General features: G+C 32.8%; 1 protein-coding gene across 7 annotated transcripts in view; it reads left to right on the forward strand.

Moving 5' to 3' along the window:
• The window catches only part of LOC143256871 (N-acetylated-alpha-linked acidic dipeptidase 2-like), a 113,742-nt gene extending 101,393 nt beyond the window's left edge, over positions 1 to 12,349 (forward strand). For 6 of the 7 annotated variants that reach the window (XM_076514668.1, XM_076514690.1, XM_076514707.1 and 3 more), the window contains one exon: positions 5,014 to 12,349. In XM_076514668.1, the coding sequence (XP_076370783.1) occupies positions 5,014 to 5,224 (211 nt within the window). In that variant the 3' untranslated portion in view covers positions 5,225 to 12,349. The remainder of the gene's footprint in view (positions 1 to 5,013) is intronic. The other variant, XR_013031592.1, reaches the window with a different exon arrangement.

Here is a 12,349-nt window from a genome sequence, read left to right on the forward strand (position 1 = left end):
GTGTTATAAATCTGGTTACAGAGCATATATAACACCCCAACCAAGTTTTTCCTACTGAGTAGTTCTTTCAGTTGATGTATTTGCAACCCATTTAAATGCCAAACTCCCTTACTTTTGGTCTGCTGTTCTGCACCCCTCAGCTCTGGGGATAGATGTGTTCAGTCAGGATTAGATAGTCTTTCATCTCTGTGCTTATCCTCTGATCAAGCTTCTCTCCAGGGTTCTTTCTGTCATACAGATCACTCCTTGCTATGTGTTGGCCTGCTCAGTCATCATTTCTTTTACTTCATCCTTTATTGGAGCAGCAGCCCCTTTTCTTACCTCCATCCAAGTCTCTATTCTGGCAATCTCAATTGAACACATTTGATTCAGATGCCTCTAAACTCTGTTTTCAAGCATGGCTTTTGTCTGGTCTATTTCCTTCTCTCAGGAAATTGCAACCCATGTATCTTTTTTGCATATCAATTTCACACTCCTTCCTCTTTGTCCTTGTATTAGCATTGTTAGTCTAGCTTTCACCAGTGGTCCATTTGCTGGGGGTGCTGTCTTTTCCATTCTTTGGTTTCTCACTTGTCCAGGTTCTTTACTTGGTTATTTGATCAAGGTTTGTCTAAGACCACTGTTTCTAGTTGTCATGCCACTCTGTCCCTCATTTTTTGCTTTTCCTGTTTTCATAGATCCTTCTCCTCCCTTTTTCCATTCCTTTTGTATTGTTTGTCCACCTCATCCACTTTGGCTTCTGGATTAGGATTTCAGTGTTATCTTTTGTGCCCTTGCCAATTTTTCCCTTTCAAACCTATTTCTACATACTTTTTTGCAACATGTTTTCCTTACATCCTATTTTCTTTTTCTTGCTAGTGATAATTGTCATTCTGATATTTATGCTATTAATACTTGCCGTGCCCTTTACAAATGCTTTTTATGTTCTCATTTATCTCGATTGTTGCTTCTTTCCCAAGATATCTGCTGCTCGTGAGAGCTGTTTTGCCTTCTCTCCTCTTTCCTTCCATTCTATTTCTAATTTATACTCTCATTATGATCTGTCATCTTTGTTCTGTTTGTTCCCTTCATTGTTATGTGTCTTAAACTGAATCCTTTTGGGGTTCCTGTTCTTGCCTTTCTGTACATTGGAATCCCCATTTCATTTCTCATAATCTTTCTCCTGTTACCCTTATTGGCTGGGTTTGGAAACTTGTTCATATAGCTTTTTCTGAGTTGTCAAAAAAAGACTTGTCATCAGTTGCTAATGTGTGTTGTACTAGATATACCATTCCACTTTGTCTTTTAGATGTTTCTTGGAGGAGATTGTATAAGTGAGAATGTGGACAACTCCAAATACACATGTCACACATTATTCTCATGACATCACTGTATTCTCTTCAATCAGGTATCATTTTCTGTCTGTAGCAATTATCCACAAATTTTTTTGTGACTTTAACTGGAGTGAGCTGACATTTTGGTTTCACTGATGCATTCTTTTTCTTTCTTTTTTTTTTTTTTAACCATTTTAGAAATAGTTTTCCTCTGCATTTCTGGTTCACATTTGATGGTGGGTGTTGCCTGGGCAGTTATGCAGAATCCTTTAATATTAGCACTTCATCTATTTTTCTGTGATGCTCATTGCAGAGATGGGGTGTTTCTGTAAGACAACCAGATTCTTTTCTGGTGGTGTATTTATATTTATGGTAGAGCAAATATGGATTTTTGCCCATCCCTACTAGCCAGTGATTCCTACAGTTGGGTTTTTCTGCTTTGCAAAATTGGAAGATGCAGACACTTATTGCACTGTCTTCAGTGGATCATTCCTTTTGACCCTCCAACACATCTCCCCCCTACCTTTCTTCTAGTGGAGCACAGAGGTTCTTTGCCACTGTTCCCTTTTGCTGGATTGGTGAACAGTGGATGTTTCCTCACAAGTGGATTTTGTACAAAAACAAAATCTCATAGCTAAATATACTCACTTAAGGAGAAGCAGGCTGTCATTGTTATGCTGTCATACATACAATATAGCACTATGTCTGTTACACAAGGCACCTCCACTGGATGTTTTTTGTCCATATAGACTGCACTTGACATTATCCAGTATCTACCAAGGGGCTTTCCTCAGATATTTTTGCCTGAGTATACCTCACATGGCTGTTTTGATATCAATCCAAGTAGTCCAAGGCACTTTGCCTCAGTGGAATGCACTTATTGATTTCTGTATCATTGTTATATTGCACATTAAACATCAATATGGCATGAAAGCTCTTATGCAAGGTGTTTTTTTCTGGATGCTTTAGGTCAGATGGACCTCACTTGGCATGATCCAATGTATACCAAAGGATTTCCCTCAGTTGTTTTTGCTTGGGTGGACTGCACTTGTTGATTTTACAAACTTATGGAAGGTGCTTTCATGTTGTTTTTATCCTTAGACTGCACTTGACATAATATACCATATCTCAAGGTGTTCTTTGCCTAGGCAGATTGCACCTATTCATGTACAGTCCTCTAGCTATAACCATGTATTCCCTTCATTTCCACCCTGCATGTCTTATCTTCTTTACTGGGTGCAGAGCATACCTGTTCCAGAAGTAATTCTATACCCCATAGGTATACCTTGTATTCTAATAGTGGCATATCTGCTTTTTGTTTTTCTCTTAGCAGTCTCTTTCTGCTTGATTATTTATTTTTGCATTTTCACTGGTCCCTCTATCTTTCCAATGTGGGATTCTAGCAATGGGGGAGAAGAGGTGGTAATATTTCAGAAGTTAATATTTTTAACATTAAAATGCTTCCCACACTTCCTCCCCACATATTTGCCAGTGTGTTTAATGTTGTATATGCTAATTCTTGAAAGTGAGGATTGTGCTGCAATGGTAGAGGGAGCTACCTGCACTAGTATAGAAGGCAGAATGGAATTGGTGGAGGGTGATCACATAATCAGCATATGTTGTTGCAATGACACAAAAATTACAGGGGTGTAAAAGACTGGTGGTATGTTCATAAGATTTACCAGTGCCTATTAGGCAAATGAAGGTTGAGATAGCAATGGGGGTAAATAAAGTAAGTACCTCTCAGAAATACATTTCATCGGTAGAAAATGTTAATTGTCCACACAGTTTTTTTTCTGTTTAGAGGATAACCATAATGGAGCTAATGTCTAGCATTAGCTCTTTATACAAGATAAGTACAGTAGAACTTGTCTGTCATTAGCTCTTTACATGGGATAAATACAGTGGAACTCTTGTCTATCATTATCACTTTCCACAGAATAACTAGAATGAAGCTAATGTCTGGAATTAGATCTATTTGTGGGATAAACACAGTGGAATTATTGTTTGACATTTGTTCTCTCCATAAGATAAACTCAGTGGAGCTATTGTATTGCTTTATATCTTTCCATGGGATAAATACATTAGACTTATTGTCTGATATTAGGTCTCTTCCTAGTAGAAATACAATGAAGCTGTTTTATGCCATTACTTCTCTCCACAGATAAACACAATGAAGCTCTTATCTGATATTATGTCCTTCCCCAGGGTAAATACAATGGATCCCTTGTCCTGTGTTAGATGTCTGTACAGGATAAAAACGGAATCAATCAGAGATATTGCATACCCTCTTCTTGCTGCATTTATATTGGATAATGTTAAATTTCATTTTAAGAAATTTAGAAAACTCTTCTCTGATCCAAAATGATTAATGATCTGATTCACATTTGGTAGTGTGAAGAAGTGTCTCAACCTTCATGTTCCCACAAAATTTGGTACAAATCAACTCACACTATATGTTATTAACTGGAAATCAGGAAAATGCCCTATTTCCTCATTATAAAAAAAATGCTTCAAAATAATTCAGATTTGGATCTGGACCAAATTTGGGGAGGGCTGTCCCATACTGGCTTCTATTGTGTAAATGTTTTGTGTACATTTCTGTTTTAGTTTTCGAGAAACACAGACACACATGGATTTGGTTGCAATACCCTCACAGGGCAAAGGTAAAATGGATCCCATATCTTACATTAGGCCTTTCTACAGGATAAAACATCAGGTCTTAATAGGATAAACACAATTGAAATATTATCTTGCGTCAGATTTCTCTATTGAATAAACACAATGGATTTCGTGTCTTCTATTAGGTTTATCTACAGGATAAGCACAGTGGTTCCCTTGTCTTGCATTAGGTCTTTCTATAGAATAAACATAATGGAGTTATTTTTTTATTAAGTTGGTACACAGGATAAATAAAATGAATGTAATTTCTCAAATTACATCTTTAATAGGATAAACACAGTAGTACTCGTCTTGCATTAGTTCTCATTATGAGTAAACACAATGGAGCTATTACATGATATTAGATATTTTCACGGGATAAGCATAATTAAATTTAGATGTAATAGAGTTATTCTCAGGTATTAGGACTTTCCACAAAAGAAGCACATTACAGATAGTGCCTGGCATTGGATAACTTCCACAGGATAAGCACAATTGATCTGTTGTTTGGTATTAGGTAATATTTACAATAAGATAAACATATTGAAATTATTGTATGGCATTAGGCCTTTATATGGTGGCAAAAACTTAGAAATCAGGTGCTTGATTACTCTCATGTTTTACTGAGGTTGGTCTTTGGAATGTCTTATCTCATGAAATACAAACTTTAATGAGAGACATTAGATGTTAATATTGATTAAAACAGATTACATGTATTTCTAGGGAAAAAATAAAGTTTTATTGACTAGAATATAATGATTATTTTTAAAAATATCATTTAAGTAGAAATGTTTCATGCAAAAATTCTGAACATAAGGAGTTGTATTAAAGAATAATGCATATACTTTCAGAATTCTCTAGATTAATAACTTAAACATTAAACATAGAGTTAATGTGAAATCATACCTACTTTTTACATACTTTATATTCAAAAATTGTTACAGTAAGTGGGTGCTTTTGCATGTGAAGTTAAACAAAATGCATATCTTGGCCTTTTTAATTCTACTCAGTTTGTCATATAATTTTTTTTTATTTTTAGGCATGTACTGTATGGACCTGATCCATATAACAACTATCAAGGGATCATTTTTCCACACCTTGTAACTTCCTTGATAATAGCTCAAGAAAATAATACTGCTGATAACTGGAATACTGTCAGAGAACATTTGTCTTATGTCATCCATGCCTTCAAGTCAGCAGAGCAGGTCCTTGGGAGTAGTTTGTTGAAAAAACCCAATGATGAACTCTGAGTGAAAAGAAGACAGTCTTGAGCATAAAAAAAATTACTTTTGAGTATTTATAGAGTTTAACAAATGGTATAGCAGTAGCAGAAAATGTGCAGAATCAAATAAATATGAAAGAAATCCATTTAATTATATTAATACTTATTTATGAAAGTTTTAGAGTTTTAAGGTGAAACATTCTGTCTTCGTTAATGTACAACAAAATGTGCTTAAAGTTAATATTTGGAAATTAACTCACTTTTAGTATAGTATATTGTTTATCTATGTTTATAATGTTATATAGGTGTGTGAAACTTTGTGAAAGGCAGACCTTAGAAATCCACTTGGATTTTAAAAATATGATTATATGGACTATATGTGTATATTTTTTGTGTCATGACCATTTGCTCATGAATGAACATAGTCCCCGTCCATGTCCTAAAAGTACCAGAATGTGTATTTGATGAAATTATTGAAATACACATACATACATGTATGTTCAAAATACACATGTTGGAATAATGTGTTTTTCAGATTCTAACTCATTGAGACTGATGACATATTGAATATATTTTTATAGCATTTCTATTTACAAAACTAAAATATTTTGTTTGTTTATTTATGTTTTATACATACACCAGCTTGTGACTTAAACCAGTTGTTAAATTATAAATGAACATCCATATTATTTATGAAAGCAGAGATGAGCAGCATTAGATTATATTATTTTCATCTGGAATTGTAACGTTATTTATTTTAAGCCTTTAAAATCATTTAGTTCACTTTCTAGGAGGAAAGAGAAATAGTTTAGTGACACATAATATATAGATTTTGATATATTTATTTTCAACTGACTAATATTTTATAAAAGATGCACCATTTTAAGCTATTTTTATAATTTTCAAAAAGTACAATAAATTGTCAGGTCTGATATATGGGTAGAGATTGTTTACTAACATCAGGTTAAAACAGTAATATATCTGAACAGTTGCATTAACACTGAGCATTTTCAGTTGTTTTAGGATAGATCTTCAAGGATCTGTAGGAAAATAAATGAGTACTAGTAATGTCTGTTCATGTGAAGCAAAATGTGGCTATAATTAAATGCTGAAAGTGTGATGTCATATATTTATTAGCAAAATAAATATATTTTACTTTTACTCTGTAACTTGTAAAGAAGAACGTAATTTCTTTGGTAATTTTTCTTTATTTTTTCATGTGTATGTGAGTTAAATACTTTTATGAAGAAAAGAGAGAGTTTTTACATTATCACATTGATTGTGTAATTAAAAAAATAACTAAGCTTGTCAGTAAACTGAAACCTGAAACTAAAAGTCAAAGGCTGAAAAAACAAATAATGGAAAGCAGTTACTGAATTTTATCTTTCCTTAGTGAACATTACAAAGACTTCCATTTTTTTTATTTACTTAATTTTAATAAAGCATATTTTGATATTTGCCCACTTTGAACTAGTCTGTTGCATGCTATTTTTTTTTGTATTGCTGTTGTCCAGTGTTCAGCTTTAAACAACTGATAATATAATTACCTTTTTTGTAGTTTTATGTGAATTCTTTTGTAATTATCAAATACTTTTTCTGTTGTTAGACCACTGAATAGTACTTGTTTAAGTGTAATGTTTTTAATTAACTCCATTTTATGTTTTTGGTAGGAGATTATTAAGTCTCTGCATTTTAAAAATGTTTTTTAAAAATAATGTGACTTTAGCTGTGCATTACCTAGAATTATGTGAAATCTTTGATAATTGCCCCCCTTCTGAAATGTGTCACACATCAAATAGTAATGTGTATTGTCAGGAAAGTTCTACCTAAACTTAGGTTGTTTCTATTATGGGACAATTCTGCCCAAACTGGCTAACCCCCAATTAAAAATAAATAAATAGTAAAGCTAAAAATAAAGTCAAAAATAATTGTACAGCTCCTGAGACCACACTTAAAATATTTATAACCTGCTAGTACACAAAGTTGGATAACCCTGGTATATACCATTAAAACACTGCTACACTATAGATTGTCCAAATCTGCTTTTGCTGTTTTTTGTTCAATTTTAATGTGGAAAGATTGAAGTATGAGACATTTTTTGTATGTTTATGTGTGTATATTTGTTTTACTCTCCTTTGTTTTCAGCTGTCCTGTTAACGTTTGCTCAGATATAATTTAAATGTACTGTTACTTTTTTTTAGTACAATCACAACAGTGCTGTTTTGTGATCACTTGTTAAATTCATTTTAGTTTTTAACCAGTTAATTACTATTCCTTAGTTGTTTGTAAAAAAACTTTTCATTAGTAACCATTATTACTACCAGTTAATGAGTATATTATTCATTCATTGTAAGATATTTAATGGCTAAGTGTCAAAATCATTTTATATTTTTGCAGAGAGTTCATTTGCATTGTTCCAATTCAGCTACTTATTTCTCATGGATATTATTGTCTATGTTTAACAAGTAGTCCAGTTCATTTTTTCTTAATAATAGTGACACCTCATTATTTTATTGTTATTCATGATTATTTTTAATATATAGTAATGTACCAATTGTTGTAGGTCATTGTTGATTATGAAAGTTAGAATTGGGCTTAAGAATTTATTATTCATCCATGTTTAAGGTAGGAACTTCTCTGACTGACTATTAATAAAGATAGTTTTCAGACTTAAAAGTATAAACTGTATTCTCAGAATCTCAAGTTATTGGAAGGGTTGATGTTCAAATAAGATGTTTATTTAAATGAAATTATAAAGACCATGTTAAAATGTGTGAAGTTGTATACTAAACCAAAATTATGTTTCATGTGCAGAGGGTATAAAAAATATTCTAATGTGATGAGACTTTTCATTAATTTAATTTTAACCATTCATGACCTCAAGTTACCAGTCTTCAATCAACCACTGCATTTGTCACTTATTGAGATATGGACCATTTATCAGCATCTTTGATGTGATTTTTGGTGTCTTCATTTTAGGTAAAATCATTTCAATTATTAAGAAGCAAATCATTTACCCAATTTTTTGAAGTCTTCAGTGGTTGCTTGAATCAGCTTTCAGACCTTATATAATAAAACATTCAGAAATAATATCCTTACACACAGTAGCTGTTCCTGACACATCTGCTTTTGAGATTTTGTCCATGCCACTAGCCTTGAGCCACTCCAACCTAAGATATGTATTTTAATATGAATTATGCTAGTGTATGATGTAATCATCATGTGACAATAGTCCTCCACCAATAGGAGGGTAACACATTCACCATGTACAATAGATTCCCATAAGTGCTTGCACTCAATATTAACCTCATTCTTCTTCTCAACACTCATGATTGGATGTGTTTGTTGAAGTTTAAATTTTGTTCAATTCAGTGAGACTTACACTGCCTGTGTTCCAATGTTTACTTTCTGTAATTTTATTTGATTTCAATCTATGTTGCCTTTAATTTACTGCATACAAAAAAACATCTGGAGGATTCCTTTAATAGCAATGAATTTGCAAGTGATGGTAACTGCTTCCTTCTCTCAAGGTTCTGGATATGTTACTAATACTAACCATACTTCATCTGTCCCAACTAGAGGTAAATTAATTGTGAAGGATATTACTACCATTACTTGATGCATCATGGGTTCAATAATGCATTTAATGCTTCATATTCCTGTACGTACATCAGAACTGAATATTCTTTTTTATCTCAACCATGAGGATGATTATCTTCATCAAGTCTTTCCATTTATCAGGTTTGTACTAGGCTGTTCTTCACCTGTGCAAGATATTGTTCCTCCTCCTCCAAATCTCTTTGTGGATTTGACTTCTCAAGTTTGTTCTTTATTTTCTCTTTCATTTATGTCTTTTGATTATTCCTGTTCTTTACTAAGTGCCTCTCATGCTGAGGTTGTTTAGGTGTTTCTCATTCTACAGACATATATGTACTTGCTAATTGGTTTCTGGATCAGCTTCATTCACATTCTCAAATGCCTCATCCTCCTAGACTCCAGGATTCCTTTGTCAAAGCTTATGATAGTTCCATTTTCCATTCTTTCATTTATTCTTGCCATGGGACCATTCTTTTTCTAGAGATATCTTGTCTTTTATGCTTATCAGGTTTGCTCATCTGGATTTCTATTCCTTTCTGTATGGAGATGCTTGAAGGCTGTATCATCTATCATCACATCAAATTTGCTACTTGGTTCACATTCTAGCCTCACATTTATGACTTGGGAAGATATCCTCCAGGCTGGAATGTGAACTATAACCAACACTTTTATCTCCCATTACCTCTACCATATTATATGCTTTTGTCTCCCTCAGGATATTATCTACCTCCAGCTGCTATTTTCCAGTATACTTATCATCTGGTGGTTAAGTCCTTCTTTTACTTTCATGCCCATTATATGATTTGCTTTTTGGAACCCATTCAGTGCGTCTATTGCCTCACAGGGTATACATCACCATACAATACAATTTATGTATCTTTGCAAAGTTTGGTAAGCTTTCAGTAAACATTACAAGTTATTTATACAGAAAAAATTGGAATTTGTAATAAAGTATTATTTCTAAAAATTAAAGATTCAATAAAGGATGTAGAGTATTGAGTGCTACATGTTTGTCTTTTTTTTAATATCAAAAACATGAGTTGCAAAGTAATGTAATAACAGTAACAAAATAGGTAGATATTAACTTTTTATTTTACTTCTCTTACTAGCTGCCATTTAGTTGATCAAACCTGAGAATTTGAAAAAGCACTGTAAAGTGTAAGTCCTTAAATAAGAATGTTAGTAATATAGATAATAAATTATAGACAAGACTGTCAAACTTTGTAACAAACCATTGGCAAAACTTGCATATATAGGTAAGTAGTGTATCAACTGTTATGATGAGATATGCATCCCTAATATAAACATTTACACATTTTCCTTTGTCCATTCCAGATCACATTTTCTGTGGATATCTAACATGGAAGAAAACAACAATGGAGGAGTGTTTGCCAATTTTCTTAGCTTGCAGTTATCAGCTTTTCAACTTAGGTTTCAGTTACCCATTGCATTTTTTGCAGTAAAAGGTCTTTGTGATTGTCTAGTCTAATTGGATTTGGGCACCTCTTTGATATTTTTCCAATATTAATCCACACAACCCAGTCTTCAAGTGGAATTTAGGAGGTCTTTGCCACTTCCAATACCTAACCACTAGTGTGGTCAACTTGCAGAACTAATCAACTGTATGATATATGTGGAGAGAATTTGAGTGGGCAGCACAGTGCACTTGGAAGTAGGACAGGGCTATCCATTTTTGTGTAGTGTAAGTCAGCCCTTTTTTTATTATATGCCAATTTTCTTGTGGTTTGGCCAACTAGATGGAGCAAAGTATTCTTCTGTTATGGACTTTCACTGTTCTTATAATTACAGTGTGTAAATGACACAACTGAACACACAACAAACTACACAATTTGGTAATTGCCCTGGCCAAACTACACCTCATGTACAACGGACCATTTATGTACAAGTTAGTAATGCACTTTTTCTTTTATCCCTGTGACACATTGGCTTCTTTGCCTTATACTTCTCATACTTTCATCCATGCATTTAGGTCTTTGCAAGTACACTGGCCCCTCAACCATTTCAAAGTGGAATTCCAGCTACTGTATTTAGAGAGGTAATAATATTGTTTAGGAGTTAACATTTGCCTAACCTGAAAATGTATTTCTGATAGATACCTTTATTCACAAATCAGTGTTCTTTCCCACTATCAATGCACAATATTGTATTCTTGCCTCTTAAGGAAATTAATTTTGACCAAGTGCTTATGGGAATCTACTATGCATGAATGATGTGTTACCCACCTGTTTACTACATGATGATTATGTCACACACTAGTGGAGTTCATGCTAAAACATGTTTCTTAGATGGTAGATAGCTCAAGGCTAGTGGCATACACAAAATCTTAAAGGCAGATGCAGGAGGAATAACTCCTGTCTGCAGAGACCTTAGTTTCTATCAGCAGTACATTTTCAGGTACATAAAATGTTAACTTTAATCAGAACAGGATCTTCAGTGTTTTATTGTTAGTTTGAAATTGAGTACCATTCAGTTTAGATCAGGATAAAATGTTTAGTTGTAGATTATTATAATTTAGAGTCTTTACTTAGGAATATCTCATTCACCCAAGGTCTGAAAAAATATTCAGTGGTTTTGTTGTTAACTAAGTTAGCTGTTAGAAGTTCTAATAGTATTTTGTGCTAATTATTTGTTAAATAAGGTGGCAAAGGAATTTTTAAGTTGACTAGTTATTCCAAACTTATGTCATTATAAGTTTATTTTCTAATCCAAGTTATGTTGTTACCTAAAATCATTTATAAGAGATATTAAATGTAATATTAAACCTAGATCATGTTGAAATGTTCAGTGGTTGCTTTCAGAATGTAAAATTGATATTTCCATGTTTTGCTTGAAAGATGCAATTTTGAAAACTTTGCTGAGTTTCACTTCACTGTTTAAAACTACAGCTATAGAAAAGTTTATGATTTATGTTTTATTATAAAATGTTGTATTTAAAGAGGCAATGTGATGAATCTGTGGAACTTCATTAACTAGATCATCTGCTTCATTGTAAACTACCTGTACTGTGAAATTATCATCATAGTAGAACTCTGTATACGATAAATACAAATGGCTAGTAAAATTAATAACATTTTCTGCAAAGATACTATTAAAGCAAAACATTATTAATATAAAATTTGTCAAGTTTTGAGTGAAATTTGCTGTTTTTGGTGATGGTAATGTGCAACTACTCATTATCAGTCTAGTTGGTACAATGAAATACTAAACATCAAAATCTGAGACATTAAATTTCCTGACCTGATAAAAAGCATGTTTACCAACCACTGTTGTTCACTAGCTTAAGTTCATTATATCATATCATAGTTGTAATTAAGATATTTAATGTTGGAGCACTTAGTGGTTTAAACACTTGGGTTTTTTTGTTGATTTTTTGTGAATGAATCTTACTTTACAGTGTGCTTAAGAAAACTTTAATACAGCTGTAATTTATACTGTCACTTGTATGTTTCTTAAGCTTTTGTTTAGATCTAAACAATAATTTTTTTTTCAATGTAAATAAGTATCTTTTTGTTTAGAATAAAAGTTGGTACAAGTA

Source organism: Tachypleus tridentatus, chromosome 1 (assembly GCF_004210375.1).
Source record: "Tachypleus tridentatus isolate NWPU-2018 chromosome 1, ASM421037v1, whole genome shotgun sequence".
Taxonomy (NCBI): Eukaryota; Metazoa; Arthropoda; class Merostomata; order Xiphosura; family Limulidae; genus Tachypleus; species Tachypleus tridentatus.